We start from the raw sequence: 17,136 nt of genomic DNA on the forward strand, positions 1-17,136 counted from the left end.
ATCATTACCTTTGCTTTTCAATGAGGATCAATGTCATGCCGAATATCTTACCATCAGTTGATCACCACTGCACGGCCCTGGGGATCGATTCTGGTCAGAATCTCGGGTGCTCTCCACTCCGACCGATGGAACGATGAACTCCCCACACGGGCACCCAGAGGTACAGTACCAAACATACAGCCACCCAATTCGAGTCTATGCTGACGAGCCTAGACCTGTGGCTGGGGATCCCATCGGGTATTTGTGGCAAATTTTCTTGAAAGAAAAGTCAATGCACAAAGCTCGTTGGGGAGGACTTGGGTAAGAAAATCGCGAGGTTGGCGCCGGACTAGCAACCGTGAATCCAGAGCAATCACGATCGAGCTTGGACGCACTCTGGTGGAGTCAAAAGCCGAGGGGCGGAGGAGCAGTGCAACTCCAATGACGAGGTTCCACGAAGGCAGGTATTTGGGGGAGCTGCAGATGCCGATGGTGGAACCAGATTTGATAGGTTCTAGCCCATATAATAATTGTTACTCTCGTACTTTCATCCGTACAGGATCGAGGCGAGTGAGAATAGTCGGCCACATCTATTAGCCTGTGAAGGAGGGAAAAGACTCGAGCCGATACACCCGTGGGCTCCCACTGTCGATCGCCTGGAGCTCAGTGCCAAGGGATCCAGACGCCCGATTCGCCCCGGGGGAAGCGAAGGTTGCCATGGTGATAGAAGTGGATGCTGCTGACTTCCCGTAAGATTGGTGATTCTGGTGCTTAGGTCCTCAAGTTCAGCCAGCAAAAATTAGATAAATGAAGAACAACACTAAGAATAATCACAGGGTTTCAGACTCCAAACTAAAGTTGGCGATATGCATGTGAAGAGTCTTAGCTTGCAGGCAAACCAGAGAGCTCGTGGATTGCGGTGAGCACCGATTGGACTAACTGAAGTTGGAAAAGAGAGTGGATGAGGTTTGATATATATAGGAGGGACCTTACTGCTCGGGACGGGTTCTGCGGGTTTCTTTGATGTTGCTGAGAACGAAACATCTCATTAGACGATCCCCGGAAAGTACGTATAGTAGTTCCAAGAGAAGCATTAGAAGAGCCTCGGGAAAAAGAGCGAGGGAGAGAGAAAGAGCGCAAAATGATAAGATCAACCGAACTTTTGAGTAGAGGAGGTTGGTCCACCCCGAAAGAGGGAAAGCGCCGTAAACAAACGCGTGTTGTCAACAACGACGACGGTAATGAGAATACTGAGGGAAAAAATAAAAATAAAGTAAAAGGTGTTATTATTTCAAGCTGTGCACCCTCCTCTCTGCTTTTCCTCTTCTTTTCTATCTCCATCTCCCCTCAACATTCCTCAATCCTTCTTTACCCCCCTTAAGCTTATCTCACATTCCTCTCATCAGGAATTCGTCTCCGCTTTTATAGATCTATCTATCGGATCTGTAATCGCTTCTTTCACCTCCACTTCACTTTCCCCGCGAGAAAGACTTCCCCCTCGTAAAGAGTCTTTTCTTGTCTAGTCTTTCGAGTTGTTTCGCAACAGTTCGAAAGGCATTCGAGGAAAGACCGCCAAAGGACAGCCAATCTGGACTTTGACGCCCGCGTCCCCATCCCTTTCAGTGTCTTCCCGTCGTCGTACCGGAGTGACGCTGTTTCTCAGACTACTCCTGCCGCTGAAAGAGTAGAGGGAGAAGTCAATTTCGATCGTCCTTCGCACGTCGAACGGGAAGATACTCGAACAGAGGCTCCTCTCCCGGATCCCCGTATCTACGGAAAGGAAGAGATAGATCTACACGTCCAGCGCGACTCTCGTCCATCCCGCCGGTCTGACGATTACTCGGTTTACACCGAAGAGCGCATTCAGCAGCAGCAGAAGAATTACCCCGAGATTGATCTCGCCCGTGAACGGTATGTCTATTGGTACCTCTTGCATCTGATCTCAATTTCAGAGCTCCGATCTCTCCATTGTCTGCGTTGGACTGTATTTTCTCCGCGGAATTTTGTTTTCTGATATCAATCAATTCTCCCGCAATTGGGGGAAGACCCGCCACCCTTGGTTTTGAGGTGTATTGCACAATTCGTGTTTTGTTTTGTTTTTTCCTTTTCTTTTCTTTCTCCCTTACGGGGGGCGCTTATTGGGGAGGGGACCGGGGATTACCCACCAAGTGGAGATGGTCACAACAAGCGGTGTCACCACAGGTCTAGTGGCTTCAGCTGCATCGGGGGCTAAAAGCCATTAGTCCCTAAACTAATTACGTGGCACCAAAACAAAACAAAACAAATCATGGCACATATCATATCATCTCAAAAACATTCCCACTTCCCCCCAACGCTCTCGTCCCCAATATAATCACCCAATCACCTCGCTCCCCCCCAACCTCCTCCTTTGTGTTTTAGTCTAACTTGACTTGCCCTTAGCTATCGTGAACCTACCTCGTCGGTCCGCTTCCAAGAGCCCCCGAAGGTTTACGATCAAGAGCTTTCCAACCAGCTCGACATCACTGAGCGTGAATATCGTCGTCGTGTCACTCCGACCTACGACGTTTATAACACCAACACTACCCAACGGCCTAGTGTAGAATCCTACGAGCAACGCCAGCACACTACTGACGTCTCGTACGACCGTACTCCTTCCCGTTCCCAGGTCAACGTCTCGTACGACAAAGCTTATCAAGCTCCCGTCCGCGACACGTACCCCGGCTCCTCTGTTGGCCAGTCTCAACTCGCTGTCGAACCAGTCAACCCTCCTTCGTCGAAGGTCAAGGTTCTTAGCACTACTACTGTAGTTGATCATCCCCCAGCTCGCAAGATGGGATACTACGACGACGACGGTAACTACCACTCCTTCCGTCGTGGTGTGGAACGCGCTGCCGACCGCATCATGCACCCTTTCCACCACCATGATCACCATCATGATCATGGCCATCATCACCATGACCGTCAAGATACCGTCGTTGCTGACGATCGCGGTCCAGTTCGTATCCGTGAGGGTGTCCGTGAGGATGTTCGCATCGTTGAACCACGCAGCGGTGGCGGTCGCAACAACGCTGACACTGTGCCCATTCCCTGCCACTTCATCCGCATTGGCGACATCCTGATCCTCCAGGGCCGCCCCTGCCAGGTCATCCGTATCTCCGTGTCGCCCCAGACCGGCCAGCACCGCTACCTTGGTGTCGACCTCTTCACCCGTCAACTGCAAGAAGAGTCCAGCTTCATCTCCAACCCCTCCCCCTCGGTTGTCGTCCAGACCATGCTGGGTCCTGTCTACAAGACCTACCGCATCCTGGATCTCCGTGACGGTGAGATTGTCGCCATGACCGAGACTGGTGACGTCAAGCAGGGTATCCCCGTTGTGCCCCAGGGCCACCTCTTCCGCCGCATCAAGGATGCCTTCGAGGAGGGCCGTGGTAGCGTGCGTGCTCTGGTCATCAACGACGGTGGCCGCGAGCTTGTTGTGGACTACAAGGTGATCCACGCTTCCCGCCTGTAAATCATTTGCCCGCTTTTGTTTAGCCGGGACCTGGTTAAGGTTAGTGTACCCGCACCTCTTCCACTGGACCCGGATCAGGGGTATTGACGTCACAGTCCTCTCTCCTTGCACGATGAATAGCGAACGATCAAATCACGACCTGAGTTTTTGTATCTCTCATGGATGACGGAGGATGAAAATGGCCCTTTGCAACGTTTTTCAATGTGCTTCAATTTGTATGATGGCCTTGTACCTAGCAACGTAATTGACTGGATTTTGATTCATGTAAATCTTCCCTTACTCATTCTCTGTACCCGTGATTCACTCCTTTCTTCGATCCTTCGTAGTAGAGTCATGCCCAGCACCATCCATAATTATCACACATTCTCTTCGCCTCGACTCATCCATCCAGGTCATACGCTTCGTCGACAGTAGTATTGTTCTCATTGCTACATTCCCTGCCCACATATTCACCTCGGGCATGAGTAAGTACTAGATAGTATAGTAGTTAGCCTAAGGTTACCTATACCAAATAACAAAACACTACGGTTATCCCTATGTTGGCCCCTTTGTTTCCCGTACGTGTATGCAGTTGAATCAGATCATCGTTGCCATACTTATCCTGGATAGATGGATATTTGCCATTAGCATTGTAAAAGTACCGATTAGTAATTTGCGTACCCCGGTCCAATAAAAGTCTCAACAAATATCAGGCTGATAAAATTTATAAATATAGTACGTAGATTTTACTTGATAATCTAATCCGCTCTAATATCAATTGTCGTGAACATTATATATTTATGATGGACAAACCCCTCGATAGATAGAAAGGATATTGTATTTATATTCACTCAAAGAATAGAGCTACAACTGTATCTCAATATCGAAACGTCGATGAAGAAATTAAAAAGAAAAGCAAAATGAAGGAGAATTGTCCAACATGGATCCAATGCAGCCCATCCGGTAAGAGCCAAGGACGGTAGTCAAGTGATGAAATGAAAGCAGCCGACCAACACCAATAACCCCGTGCTGTAGTGAACCGAGGAATGACTCCGAGCCAGATATGAATCCAAAATAAACATCACACAAAGCTATTGTCAACATGAATGGAAAGGAAGGATTGGGAAGTGTAGAGATGTAGAATGTCGTAGACACAAGGCAACACGACGCCTTCAAGGAAGAATCCAAGATCAGTATACCGTATGCCGATAATCAGTATGAAGAAAGAGTATCCAAAGTCACCGTGACTGTAACGCCGGTTCTCATCAAGAGGGTCAAAGCAAAATCATATTAAGCAGAGAAGTGTACTAATGCCGTAAGTTTCGCGCAACGCCGCAACCGATCCAGTTTAAAATGTTGCACCAGTATCCGTAATATACAAATCCACATGTTGAGAAGAGACGAACAGGGTATCGTACGCATCAAAAGCATCCCTGGTGGAAATACCTGCCCAGAAAGAAATGGTTCACATGAGAAATAAGGAGAGAGGAATCCAGAGTAAGGTTGACGTGGTCACCTCTCCCCAAATTTCCCGTATTCCTGCTGCCACTTGAGAAGATGCCGTGTGAGTACATCCATCATCTCAACACTACTCAAGTCCTTAAAATCTTTTTCTGTCGGTGCGCTTCCAGATTCACCATCCGTGGTAGCTGTGCCCGAATCTGCTTCACTGACCGCTGACGTCATGGCATTCTCAAGCTGCTCACTCACAGCCTTCATGAGGATACCGTTGATCTGGTCACTATGTCCGGGAGGTGTAGTGTTCTCCCCAGCGGAGGCCATTTCCACTTGCATTCGGGAGATGAACTCCAAAATGGCGGCAACACGCCTCTTCATCTCATTCATAGTAGTTCGGTGGGTCATATATCGTGGTCGGCTCGGCTTCCCCGATTCGCTGCCATTTAGATATGCCCCATTGGGTCCACCCACCCTGGGTGAATCACCACCGTTATCGTGGGATTGCCCGCGCCGCGGAGAATTCATCATGAAACCTGGGTCCCCATTGCCGTTCGCATCACGATCTCTAGTATATTGATTGCGCCCAACTCGGCCACCACGACGTGCGGGCGGCCGACCAGACTTTCGTGTAGATGGACGGGAGGGTGCAGGCTCTGTAGCAGGGGCTGTGGTATCAGGGCTCGGCAGTGGTGGTTCTGGGTTGGTCGCAACAGTTCTTGTTGGAGAAACCGCCTCATGATCAGAGTCCGCTCCTATAAGGTAATTAGCCTCACAAATACAACTGACCACAGAAAAGTAATAGAATTACTAACCGTCGCCTTTCCGTCGATCTGGCCTTCCTTTTCTACGGTTGGTCGCCTCTGCCTGTTCAGGCTCAGGCTCTTCAACGTCCTTTATCTCTTTGTCACGCTGACTCCGGGACGCAGCTCTCTGTCTTCGAGTCCCATTTGTAGCGGCCTTGGCCTTGTCATCATCTGAAGCGGGCTGGGATGGTGGGTTACTTTGTTTATTCGAAGTAGCACCGGGGGATGGTGAGCTCGTGCGCTGTCGCTTCGTCGCCTGCTTGTGACTAGAGTATGCCTCAGTTAGCAATTCGTTCTCGGCCGCCATCGACCCGAAGGGAATGCAACCCCACTCCGTCCCATGATGTACTTACGCTTCACTGTCACTGCGACTTCTTTTTCCTCTCCGAGCTGCAGCCTCATCCGAAGCTGGTTTGGTTTCTTCCTTGCTTTCCTCAATCGCACGACGAATTAGCTCTTCTTCATCGTAGGCGGCATCACGACTATTCATAGTCGACCGACGCTTGGGATTGGCAGCTGAATCATTTGATCGCGATTTGGAGTCTTTCGCCCGCTTAGAATTGTCTCGGGATGAATCTCGGGAGGAAGCCGCTGAGGAAGAGGGGGCAACAGGAAGGTACTGAGACGAGTATTGTCTGCCAAATGGTAAGTGCCAAGTTCGTAAGTTTTTTGAGGGGTCTCAACGGCATCTGCAAATAACGATATGTAACTAAAAAGTAAAAAAGAGAAAGAAAGGAAGAAAGAAAGACGCTGAAAGAACGAGGGCAAGGATAACATTTCAATGGTAATTGCACGTAATAGAAGGTTCGGATTTTGAGGAAGAGAGAGAGAGAGATCTTGAATAACGGTGGTGAACATACCCATTTGACTCATTCTTGATTCTGTGGAGATCCTTGCGGCACTCTTCACAGAAATATTCATCGGGACTCATTGCCTCATCCATGATTCCAACACAGCCACCGTGCTGCCAAACTTTGCATTGATCACATTGGATGAACATACTTCCAATATCGTCGGACAATAAATCCGACGAGTCCGCCGAGAAGTTCAAGATGGGATCATCTTTAACTCTGGCATGCACACCATTGCGACCGAGGAGGTCCCGACGAGAAGGGGGCAGGCCTGGGTACTCTTGTTGACCACAGAGACATCTGGTTATTTCTTCCTCTTCATCCTCTTCTCCCTCCTCTTCCTCCACTTCCGCAATTTTGTCTATTTCCTCGTCTCCTCGGGCACGCTGGCGCTGCCGCGTTTGCGGGAAGTCATGCTTTGAGCCGTCGTTCTCATCGATGGACTGGGAGCGGTGCCCCGACGACCCCTGGGGAGACGGAACCTTAGCATTAGAACGAGTACTTCGCTCACGAGTGAGTGAGACAGAAGAACTCGAGGAATTCGTGTGTTGGAGAATGACGGGAGAGGGTTGGGAGGTACGGGCACGAGAGGAGCGACGAGGAGTCATGGTGCAAGGCGGCGGTTATATAAGGTGGGATAAGGATAAGGATTTCTAATCTGACAATATAATATCCGTAAGAACGTAAAGAGGAAAGATGATATAGCTATAGGGCTTCGGTAGAGGGCGAAGTCGAGCAGACGCTGCCCGTGTGCAAGCTGTCGCACGCAAGTGGAGAGCTGGGAGTTGAAAGCGACTTGTACAAGAATGAAAAAATGATGCAGAGAAGGGAAAAGCAAAAGTGCGTGAGAGAAGGAACAAAAGCTGGCAATTGAGACAAAAGGATGAGAAGATCCAAAAGCAGCGTCAGCGAGCTCGCACCAAACCCGAGGACTACATAGTCTGAGGGGTGGGGGAGCTTTTTGTGAGAAAAGCGAGCGAGCGAGAGAAATGGAGTGAGGAGAGCGAGAAGAGCGGAAAGAGACAGTGACGGGAACGGTTACGGATTACGGACTACGGACTACTTACTATCATCGCGCATTTCTCTGCTTCTCCCCTCCTCGCCATTGGCTACTGCCCGGTCCGCCTTCTTCCCCGCTTTCACTTTTCCTTCGCGATGCGAACTTTCGACGCGACACCGCACGATGGCTTTTTTATTTTATTTCTCCTTCTTGGAACCTGGAGAGGATCTGTGTGATTTTTTTTTTTATTTTATTTTTTTATTCTGTCGCTTCTGATGTGGAGTTATCTACTCTCTAGAGCTACTAACCCTATCAACATCAATATTTCCTACAATCTGCTGTGGGTGGTGAATGCGTTCCCGCGTGTATGGAATTATCTCCGTCCAATTCCAAAACCCCGCGCTGATAACATCGTCATCCTGCGACCGACTCTCTACATTCCTGCCCTCCCGTCCGCTTTTTTCCTCTTACAATTTCATGAAATGAATCTCTTTCATATCCGATGCGGCTAACAATTGATTGAAAAGCACGGATCGCAGTATTCCGTCATCTTACCCTACAAAAATCTCCGGTATCTGCAATGAAAAAAAGCGGGCAGAACCAAACCGAAACCAATGCACCAAGGGTCGCAATGACCCCTATTTGCCATGTCAAGTTGCAGTGTGTAAAATACCGACTAATTACTTTCTAGTTCGGATCAGAATTTACTACGAACCAGTGTTGTCGGGCTTCCCTAGTTTGCGCTTGAGAGACAGCGATCGCACTGCGAATGACTACGGTTGTACCTTGGATCGATAGGATGCCCGCCGAGTCACCATGATCCACGATAGACTCTTGGGTGAGTCATGCCTAGACTAGTTTCATACCAGTTCCTCAGGGATATTTGCGTCGGGACAAACATGGTGAACTGTTGCACCCCTCCCTCAAACCTGGTACACGCATAGGATTATGGGTGACACGTGTGTACCTTGCAACAACTCTATTCTCGTGGGGATCACTGAGTTGATCCACGCAATTAACCTCCGAACCATAGTGAGGTTAGAATACTTGGAAAGGTCGCGGTTGTTGATGGGAAAGAGAAATACCAGTTCCTTGCAGCGATGGAGACCAACTGCAGTTAATTTAACAAGGGGGCAGTAGATTAGACTTTGGGAAGTGTCAGTCCGGGCGATTAACGAATGATAGACTCCATCTCCAATCACGGTAGTGAGTAGGTTATAGGGTTGACGGTTTGGTCCGTGTTAGGGTCCCCATAGTAGTAATTCTGAGAAGACAAGAATGAATATCGAAGGATGGTGAATCGAAGGGGTCTCTTGCCATTGATTTCACTGCGGCCGAGATGCCGAAATGATATTCCCCACCCAAACGGGATTAGCGGCTGATGCTTGCCTGAGGCACAGACCTTCCTTAGTCCGCAGCTCCAGATGAACATTAGTTATTATTATTAACGACAAGACTATTCCACACCCCTCCGCCTTTCTCCCCTATACTTCCCCCTCGTTCCCCGTTTTCATTCTCCCCTTCTCCGATTGTTTGGATTTGCCCGTAATTTGTTCTTCTTTCCCTTGTCATTCCCTTTTCCTTTCGTTCTGAGGTGACGGTCGGGGTTTGTGCCAGGTCCTTGCCGACAACTTGGGTACCAAAAAGTCTGCAACGGCGGTGTCGGTATTTGGTTAAGTTGGTGAGTTCTTTTGCTTTCCGAGATTGCCCTTTGTACCTTCCTTGGCGTTGAGGCCGGTTGGAACCTGGAGACAAAAATGAGGCACCCAGTCTCCGAACTCGGTCTTGGGTTGTGGTTCCGGTTGCCAGCATTTGTGAACATGACAACTGACAGTGGGTATTGAGGTTTAGGACCATCTCCGTATTCGTCCTTACTTTGCACCCTCACCATATTATACCAAAACCACGGATATCACTCTAGATAATTCAAAAGGATTTTGGGAATTCCTAAATACATAAAGAAAAAAGAAAGAAAAAGAAAAGGAAAAGAAAGGGCCATAGGGAGAAGGAAGCGGGGGAGACTTAAGTCGTGTTCATCATCGGCAAATTGGAACGTCAAGAGACAAAAGCCCGTGTGGCTGTGGTTGTGGAAGTTCAAAGAGACGAAGACACTGGCATAATGACTGCTACGCTGAGTATGTCCTTCCACCAAGGATGCCTACTCTAGGGGACATCATCTAGTCTGGATATGTGTCATCCAGGGGATTGTCCCATGGCTGGATGACAAGCTCCCGAGAGAGGATCTGCTGGTTGTTCAGTTGCTGATACTGTCGCCCGCAGATGGGATGTATAACACGGCCCCAGATACACCGTCGCCTGTCTATCCGGATAGGCTGATTCGTCCCCTTCCCAAACGTACTCTTCGCTCTCGGCTGTCCTCCGAGACGGCCGAGTCCATCCTCTACCCCCCGGCTCCCCCAGCCACCCAACTGTTCTACGGATCTTGTACGGATAACGGAGAGGCTGTGAATGAATCTAAAGTGTATGTGCAGCAGAGTGACGACCATGACCAGACACCGGAGCCCGACCACCACCATCCTTATGAGAACGGTTTCGACGCAGAGAGCGGTGACGAAGATGGCCCCGTGGTTGTGCGCCGCAGTGCCGGTTTTCGTGAATCATCCTCGTCCCCAACAATGCCACCAGGGCACTCGAGCAACGGATCACGCACTCAAATCAAGTCATCCTCGGCAGGTCCCGATGGGTACGATGCCTTTGAGAACACTAACAATAAGAAGAAACGCAAGATCCCCACACCGGGGAATTTGGCTGGCCATCTCTCCGCGCTCTCTCCCGAGTTCTCCAGTATGGGTCTAGCGAGCTCTGCACCTTCCACTGTGCCGGTGGACGGAAGTCATGTAAGTACTTTCTATGGCACTGGAAGCCCTGCATCGCCGGTTTCCAATGGTCTCTCTGGTGCGGGAAGAGGGCGTCTTTCGCGTCATGGCACTCGTAGCAGCACAGGGAGGGCTTCGTTGTCTCTCCATACTCAAGTCAGTTGGCCACAAGGGCGATCATCAGGTCGCCGGGACGGGGTTTTGTCCTTACCAGGTACGTAGGATCTCTATTCCATACCTCCTATTCCTCTCTTAGGGCCTCCCTCACATCCCATGGCAGGTGAACCCCCTGCAACATCCGATCAAGGCATCATCTCCGCTGCCATAGCCAATGCTGCAGCGTCATTCTCATCACCCCCACGAGGATCGAGCAATGTTAGCATGTTGGAGCAGCAGACCACCACCCCAACCAAGACCCAATTCACCTTCACATGCGAGTCCGACTCGTCAAAGGGTATGGCACTACAGCCGCAGAGCCCGTACCGCACACATCGTTCACCAAATTCCCTACCCCGCCCTGCACAGAATCAGAGGGGGTCTTCTACACAAGGAACACAAACAAGCCCCAACATCACCTCCCAGATGGACCAGCAAGGGAAATCCCAGCAACGAGCTCCAGGGACAGAACCTGCAACTGCGGGTAAAAAGAAGAAGCGGTCACCTGGAAGTATCTATGCCTTGGCTGCACGCCAACGTAAGATCCAGCAGCAGTACTCTAATCTTCATCATCCACCGAGCATGGAAGACCTTTGGATATGTGAGTTCTGCGAATATGAGAGTATCTTTGGCCGTCCCCCGGAGGCTCTTATTCGGCAGTATGAGATCAAAGATCGTAAGGAGCGGAAGCGATTGGCAGAGAAGAAGAGACTATTGGAGAAAGCGAAGATGAAAGGTCGAAAGGGCAAGAAGGCGACGAAGAACGCAATGAAGAATGCGGCGACTCAGCAGGTACATTTTGATCAAGGATGCGACCGAGCGTCTGCCGATCATTCTTCCATGGGTGGGCCAGGGCTGCATGATGATGATGACTATTTAGCGAATGAATATGACGATGAGCCGGGTTCTGCACCACCCCCAGTGCCACCTGCACCTCCGGCGTGCTTCAAGACTCCGCTGCCGCCAGGGAATCAGGCCACTGCCGCAGCCGGCGCTAAAGCTGCGATAGACGACGGGACGAGTCGACCGCCCTGACAAATAGATGCACGGTCCAGGCGATCCACTCTCGTGGAGTGATGTTTCACCTTAGAGGCCGTGCCTCTCATTTCCTTTTGTCATGCTCTCTTTGTTGTTAGTCTTTCTTGGTTTTACATGATCGCCTATTAGCCTTTCATTTCTTCAGCAAACGGTTGTATTAATGAATCCCCACTCTGAGTATTGATGAACTTGATGTTGGCAGCATAATGCATGGATTTCCTGGCTACTTGTTGTAGACCAGGCTGGTATTTGGTATCTATTGATATTTATTATGTATGACTGTTGGATGGATTGGCGAGGGGCGAATGGATCGTTGGGATGTTGAACAGGAACACTGACAGTCGTTGATCAGGGATATGGATGTATGCATGCATGGTTAATCGTAGGGATAAGTAGCACTATCCTCCAATCAACCATGGTTAGTCTCAATGATCTTCTGCAACCAAACATAGACCCATGATCCACCATAGCGCTTCCCTGATCACCAATCCAAACGGCCACTACTGCGCTACCCAGCACATCTAAAGACCACCTTTAAGCGCGCGCAACCTCAATCCATCCTAATACAGCAACCCCATGTTTCAACTCAAGTAGCAAACCCCCAAATGAATGGACAAGAACTCCGCAACACAGTCCGAGAAACAAAATCCCAGCAGGTACTTAATATAGTAACACTCAAATTACAGGCAGGCGCGCAGGCAAAGCTGACGAAGACAAAGCTCCGAATGATAAACCATGTACCTCGAGACCCCTTCATTGTCAACATATATAAGAGGAACAGAACCTCCATAGATCCTACCAAGAGAAGACAACCACTCCCCTCATTGAATCAATCAATAATTCCAACCCTTCCATTGTCCGGGTGGCCTCCGTTGAGCCACTTCTTTCATAACACCCCCACCATCCCTCTCGCGGCATACCAACTTCTCTCTATTTCTTTGAATCATACCGAATAGACCCATTGCCAGGACATACATAATTCCATATTTCCGCGCTGGACCGCATTCACCTCACACTTCCTCAATCTAATCCTCTTCCTTAATCAAGACCTCATCTTCATCCAAAGACAAAGCCTCACTCACATCCGGTCCCTCCATCTTCTCTTCTGCCTTAGTGTCCACAGCGGCTCCCACAAACCAAGACCAACCCTCAACATACCCATATATACATACATACATACATACTACCCAACTCCAAAAGAATAATGTGGTGGGTCCTCGCCGGCAAAGCCGCCAAAATCGGCGCCAACGCCTACAAAACGCACCAAGCCAAGAAAAACGGCACCCCCCTCGACACCAACACAACCACCCGCTCAGCGCCCCTCGCCCCTCGCCCCGTCCGCTACAAAGCCTACGTCGAACTCACCCTCTTCTTCCTGCAACTCGTCTTCGGACTCACGGTCATCGGTCTCTACGGGCGGGACGTACACTCCGCGCGGGAGCACGGCGACCCCCAGAACGCGAAGTGGGTGTATGCGCTCGTGACGGGGTTCCTGGGGGCCGGGACGGGGCTGGTGTATTTTGGGTACGGGGTGGTGATGATGAAGCTGGGGCGGTTGGAGAGGGAGAGGAGGGTTGTGGGGTCGATGGGGAGGGTTGGGTGGGGGGTTGTGTTGGTCGTGTTGTGGTTGGTGGTGTTTGGGGTGTTTGGGGGGATGTATATTGGGGTTTATGGGAGTGGGAGCGAGAAGGAGGTAGAGAGGACGAAGAGGATGAGGAGAGCTGTTTGGGTGGATTTGGTGAATTTGGTGTTTTGGGTTGGGACGACTGTTATTGAGGGGTTGAGGTGGTGGAGGTTGCGGAGTGCTGGGGGAGTTGGGGATATTGAGATGCTGAAGGGGGAGCCTAAGGGTGAGGGTGAGGCGCCGAAGGAGGCTGCTTCGGTGTGATTGTGGGGTCATGAATGTTTTTTTTCCTTTGTGTTTTAAATCAATCGGGATGGAAAGGGGGGGGGGAGTGAGCCAGTCTCATGGGGTTTTCTGGTTTTAATAGAGCAGCTCAAGTGAAAAATGGGCCTTTGTATTCTACCCTGATCTTGGTCTTCGTTAATACATATCATAGTTCCTGAATCTCTTATTAGCCCCAAGTAAGGTCTTGATCCTCAAAAACCTCTTGTAACCAGGATTCTCGTCCAATGTGACAACTACTAGGTATCCAGGCGCCCACACTATGTCAAGGCTAGGACGCCACCGCTCACTTGCTTACCCTCGGCTGCTTGTTTCTTTCGGTTCTCTTCAATGAGCAGACTAAGCTGGCCGCGTCCGCGAGTTAGGGAGAAAGGTGTTAGAAGAGTTGGAAAGCCTCCAGATGTCGCGCGGTCACTGTTAGTAGAGAATGTTGTAGAACTATCAGTGTTTGGTGTTAGGATCGGGATACCAGAGCTCGTGGTGGGCGTATCTACATTCAGGCCCGACTGTGCGTGAGAGGCATCGTCGCTGGTCTTGACTTCGGATGATCTAGATTGAAGAAATTGCAATAGTCCCTCTTTTGTGCTCGCCCCCACGGACGTGGCCAAATACTCCTTCTCCAGGTCAACTTGCTCTGTAAAGCGCGAACGGAAGCCTCTATCAACGAGTGACTCTGATGATGGCTGTTCATAGTTCTCTGGCTCTAGGTACCTTACATCGTAGTGGGTCCAGTCATCGGTTGTAACAAAGCCCCATTTGGGGGGAGCCGATTTGGTACTCTGCGGCGGTGATCCTTTATCGGCGAGGATACCTTTCAGATTTGATAGAAACTCCGGTGGCAGCTCGGGGGGTTTGTCGGTCGCATCGCTAATTTTCTCACGAGGCACGACATCTGTGGATGGGTCAGAAGTTGGAGGGAGGTCTCAAGAGAAGGTATGATCCTAGCACCCTGAGACGACTACTTACGTTCTATGTGCATTGCATCTGCCTCGGAATCACTGGAGTCTTCCTGTTTCGATGGTGTTTCTCGAGTTCTCAGGGTCAATAATTTGGAGGCCCGCTGCGGGCTCTGAGTACGGGTACTTGCACCAGAAGATGTTTGCGATGACTTGCGTCGCATGATCACCGGCCGGCGCTTGGTACTCTTGCCTTTTCCCGCCACAAAAACGGTCTTATTCTTCTGCGCTGGTCGGTTGAAATCTTCCAGTGTAGGTTGAGATGGCGGAACTGGGGTCGGAGGGTTGGATGGCTTGCGCTCAATGCTCTGGCCTTCGACACTGGTAAGAAGTAGCCGAGTTGTTTTGTGTGTTTCCCCTGAGGGCGTACTTGATTTTTTCAAGATGGGCTGTAGGGGGGCTCGTCTGGCTCTAGTGTTACTAGTCGGCGTCTCTTGCGGTTTGTCGTCGCTTCCCCTTGCAGAACGAGACGAATTCTCCTGGGTGAACGGAATCAGCCTCCTGCCTAGAGAAACAGAAAGGAAGTTTCCTGTTGCAAGTCTAAGTCCACTCACCCTTTTTAACTGCTGGAGTATAGAAATCGACATTGGATTAGAGTCGCATATTTGTAGGAACAATTTGGCCAGCGTCGAACCGTCCATTGAGCTGCGAAGCCGGTCGCTACCCCAGATCCTCCAGAAGAAATTCTCCAGCCTGTATCCGATGTCGCCTTCATGGACTGAAGGATGAGTATTGTATACTTCAACATCTGAGTCAGCTTATCACTACCTCGAAAGGGGGCGGGCTTACCTTTCCATAGCCGTGTAATATCTCTTGTGTCCACAACATTCATGTCGTCCAGCTCCGATGGCACTTTCCTCGTTATCGACACCAAGCCTTTCGGGAGACAGTCCATCTTGAAGGTGGGGTGGTGTTGAGCTTGGTGAGAGGTAAGTATGGAGCGAGTCACGTTGGCTGTAGAAACTACATGATCAAGGGGAAAGTGTGCAACTGCATTTCTAGAAGAACGGGAAAAGGTTGACAGAGACAAAGACAGTGGTAACAGAGATGAGGATGTGGCATTCACAAGAAGCCTGGCGGTGAATAAAGCCAACGCAGGGGGAAGCGATACAAACAATGATAGGTAGGATTGATAAATGACCACGAGAGAGATAGTAGGGATTGAGAGGTGGAATACCCTCTCGTATTTGGAAAAAGCCGTTGGCCAGTCCGGAGCCACTGCAAGGGCCAAGTTGTCAGAGGCCCGAGTAAATCCTCACAACGTTGGGACGAAGCAATCAAGCACCCCTTGCCAAGCCATCCACTCAGAATATTCACACCGTTCTTCAGCTGCAAAAGTCGGGGAACAGCCTGCAGATGCAGCAACTTCGGGGAAGGCGAGATGAAACTAAAGCAGGCAGAAGAAGCGACGATCTCGCTCTTTGTTGCCTTACCCGCTGGGTTTTACCGATAGCTGTACTTAAATGTAAGAGCCTGCCCATGTGCATAATATAATCAAAAAAGAAAAAGGAAAAGAGAAAAAACAAATAGGGGGTCAAAAGAAGAAAAGCAAAGAAAGAGAGAGAAACCATTTTATCGCTGGTGTTTCTCACGGACTCCTACTGGTTCCGAGGATGCTTACAAGCAAACGTAAAACAAAAGTATAGCATAACATACTTAGCATACGTACCGAATTCGATGAGTGGTCAGTGAAAATCATCGTGCCATAATAAGTGAATAAGGGTATGAGTGTACATCATCCAAGGTAGTATAAGCAGTAATTTGTAAGTAGGATTAGCATTAGCAGTAGCGGGAAGAAGTAATGGTCATAGAAAAGTGGTGGATCAACTACTTCGGGTTTAGTAGATTAGGTCATGATGGTAAGATTTAATGTCCACGAAGAATGCAACAATTGGTCTATTCTTCGCCACCGTATTCTTGGATTCTCCTCATTCCTCTTCATTGGGTCCCTCCTGGGATCCAGAGGAATCTATATTCAGGCCCTTCCCTTCTAGACTACTCCACTACTCCTTCAACTCCTACTCCTACATGGGGGCGAATTAAGGAGTGAAAAGGACCGCGCAATCCATCAGGGCTAGGGTGGGGAGGGCTTCCCGTCAAATGACCAGCTCACTGTTTGGTTCCTGAGTATCATTGGTGATCCATTTCCTTCTCTCAAAGGACCATGAAAGACTTCATACTACATCTGTCCGAGGGTCTTGTAAGACCTAAATTGGTACTAGTGACTTGTATTGCTCATCCCCGAGTGAATTGGTTGGCCAGCCGGGGTACAAACGAAAAACCGCATCGTGTCTGGTCTCGGGGAATATTGTTTGTCCTCGCATTGTCGTAAGAAAGCATATGTCCCCTGGTCTTAATCAGAACATGAACGGGAAAATTAAACCCAACCCAGGAAGAATGGACGATAGTAGGGACTAGCACCCTGAAAATCATACCGCAAACCGAACGCGATAGGCCATTGTTGGTCACGGGGCCCTTATCACCTGATGGGTCACTTGCCCTGCCGCGCATTTTAAACCCCAGCCTTACCTTTTTACCCCATAATTACTCCATAATTGTATGAGCTCCTTACTACACAAAATTGTGGAATCAAGAACCCCCCAAATACTTCCCGCTTTTCTCGTCATTCTGATAGGCCAATACCAGCCCCGGTCAGGCAAGTGTTACATCCAGAGTCACG

At 49.7% G+C, this 17,136-nt stretch overlaps 6 protein-coding genes across 6 annotated transcripts; 4 read left to right on the forward strand and 2 right to left on the reverse strand.

Annotated features, from left to right (window-relative positions):
• Positions 1-2,222: 2,222 nt before the first annotated feature.
• On the forward strand, positions 2,223-3,553 carry hexA (putative Woronin body protein HexA). Its single transcript, XM_032050746.1, has one exon. The coding sequence runs from the start codon at positions 2,792-2,794 to the stop codon at positions 3,470-3,472; it is 681 nt and encodes a 226-aa protein (XP_031899950.1). The 5' UTR covers positions 2,223-2,791; the 3' UTR covers positions 3,473-3,553.
• A 660-nt stretch (positions 3,554-4,213) lies between these two features.
• Positions 4,214-7,574, reverse strand: BDW43DRAFT_277418 (putative transcriptional regulator (Cti6)). The gene is made up of 4 exons (XM_032042061.1): positions 6,573-7,574; positions 6,066-6,347; positions 5,722-5,978; positions 4,214-5,661 (listed from the first exon to the last, which is right to left on the reverse strand). The coding sequence occupies exons 1-4, from the start codon at positions 7,169-7,171 to the stop codon at positions 4,964-4,966; spliced, it is 1,836 nt and encodes a 611-aa protein (XP_031899951.1). The 5' UTR covers positions 7,172-7,574; the 3' UTR covers positions 4,214-4,963.
• Positions 7,575-9,318: 1,744 nt separating this feature from the next.
• BDW43DRAFT_319874 (uncharacterized protein) lies at positions 9,319-11,591 on the forward strand (the record flags this gene model as incomplete). Its single annotated transcript, XM_032048984.1, has 4 exons — positions 9,319-9,698; positions 9,844-10,416; positions 10,558-10,614; positions 10,681-11,591. The coding sequence occupies exons 1-4, from the start codon at positions 9,683-9,685 to the stop codon at positions 11,589-11,591; spliced, it is 1,557 nt and encodes a 518-aa protein (XP_031899952.1). The 5' UTR covers positions 9,319-9,682.
• A 107-nt stretch (positions 11,592-11,698) lies between these two features.
• Positions 11,699-12,091, forward strand: BDW43DRAFT_94454 (uncharacterized protein). The gene is made up of 2 exons (XM_032050747.1): positions 11,699-11,867; positions 11,947-12,091. The coding sequence occupies exons 1-2, from the start codon at positions 11,805-11,807 to the stop codon at positions 12,052-12,054; spliced, it is 171 nt and encodes a 56-aa protein (XP_031899953.1). The 5' UTR covers positions 11,699-11,804; the 3' UTR covers positions 12,055-12,091.
• A 707-nt stretch (positions 12,092-12,798) lies between these two features.
• Positions 12,799-13,482, forward strand: BDW43DRAFT_311524 (uncharacterized protein; the record flags this gene model as incomplete). Its single annotated transcript, XM_032047209.1, has 1 exon — positions 12,799-13,482. One exon carries the CDS (start codon positions 12,799-12,801, stop codon positions 13,480-13,482), a length of 684 nt encoding a protein of 227 aa, XP_031899954.1.
• Positions 13,483-13,527: 45 nt separating this feature from the next.
• BDW43DRAFT_277434 (uncharacterized protein) lies at positions 13,528-15,176 on the reverse strand (the record flags this gene model as incomplete). Its single annotated transcript, XM_032042062.1, has 2 exons — positions 14,467-15,176; positions 13,528-14,392 (listed from the first exon to the last, which is right to left on the reverse strand). Coding segments are annotated over exons 1-2 (1,258 nt in total), but the record flags the coding sequence as incomplete, so codon positions are not given.
• Positions 15,177-17,136: the final 1,960 nt, after the last annotated feature.

The sequence above is a fragment of the Aspergillus alliaceus genome, assembly GCF_009176365.1.
Source record: "Aspergillus alliaceus strain CBS 536.65 unplaced genomic scaffold BDW43scaffold_24, whole genome shotgun sequence".
NCBI classification, from domain to species: domain Eukaryota; kingdom Fungi; phylum Ascomycota; class Eurotiomycetes; order Eurotiales; family Aspergillaceae; genus Aspergillus; species Aspergillus alliaceus.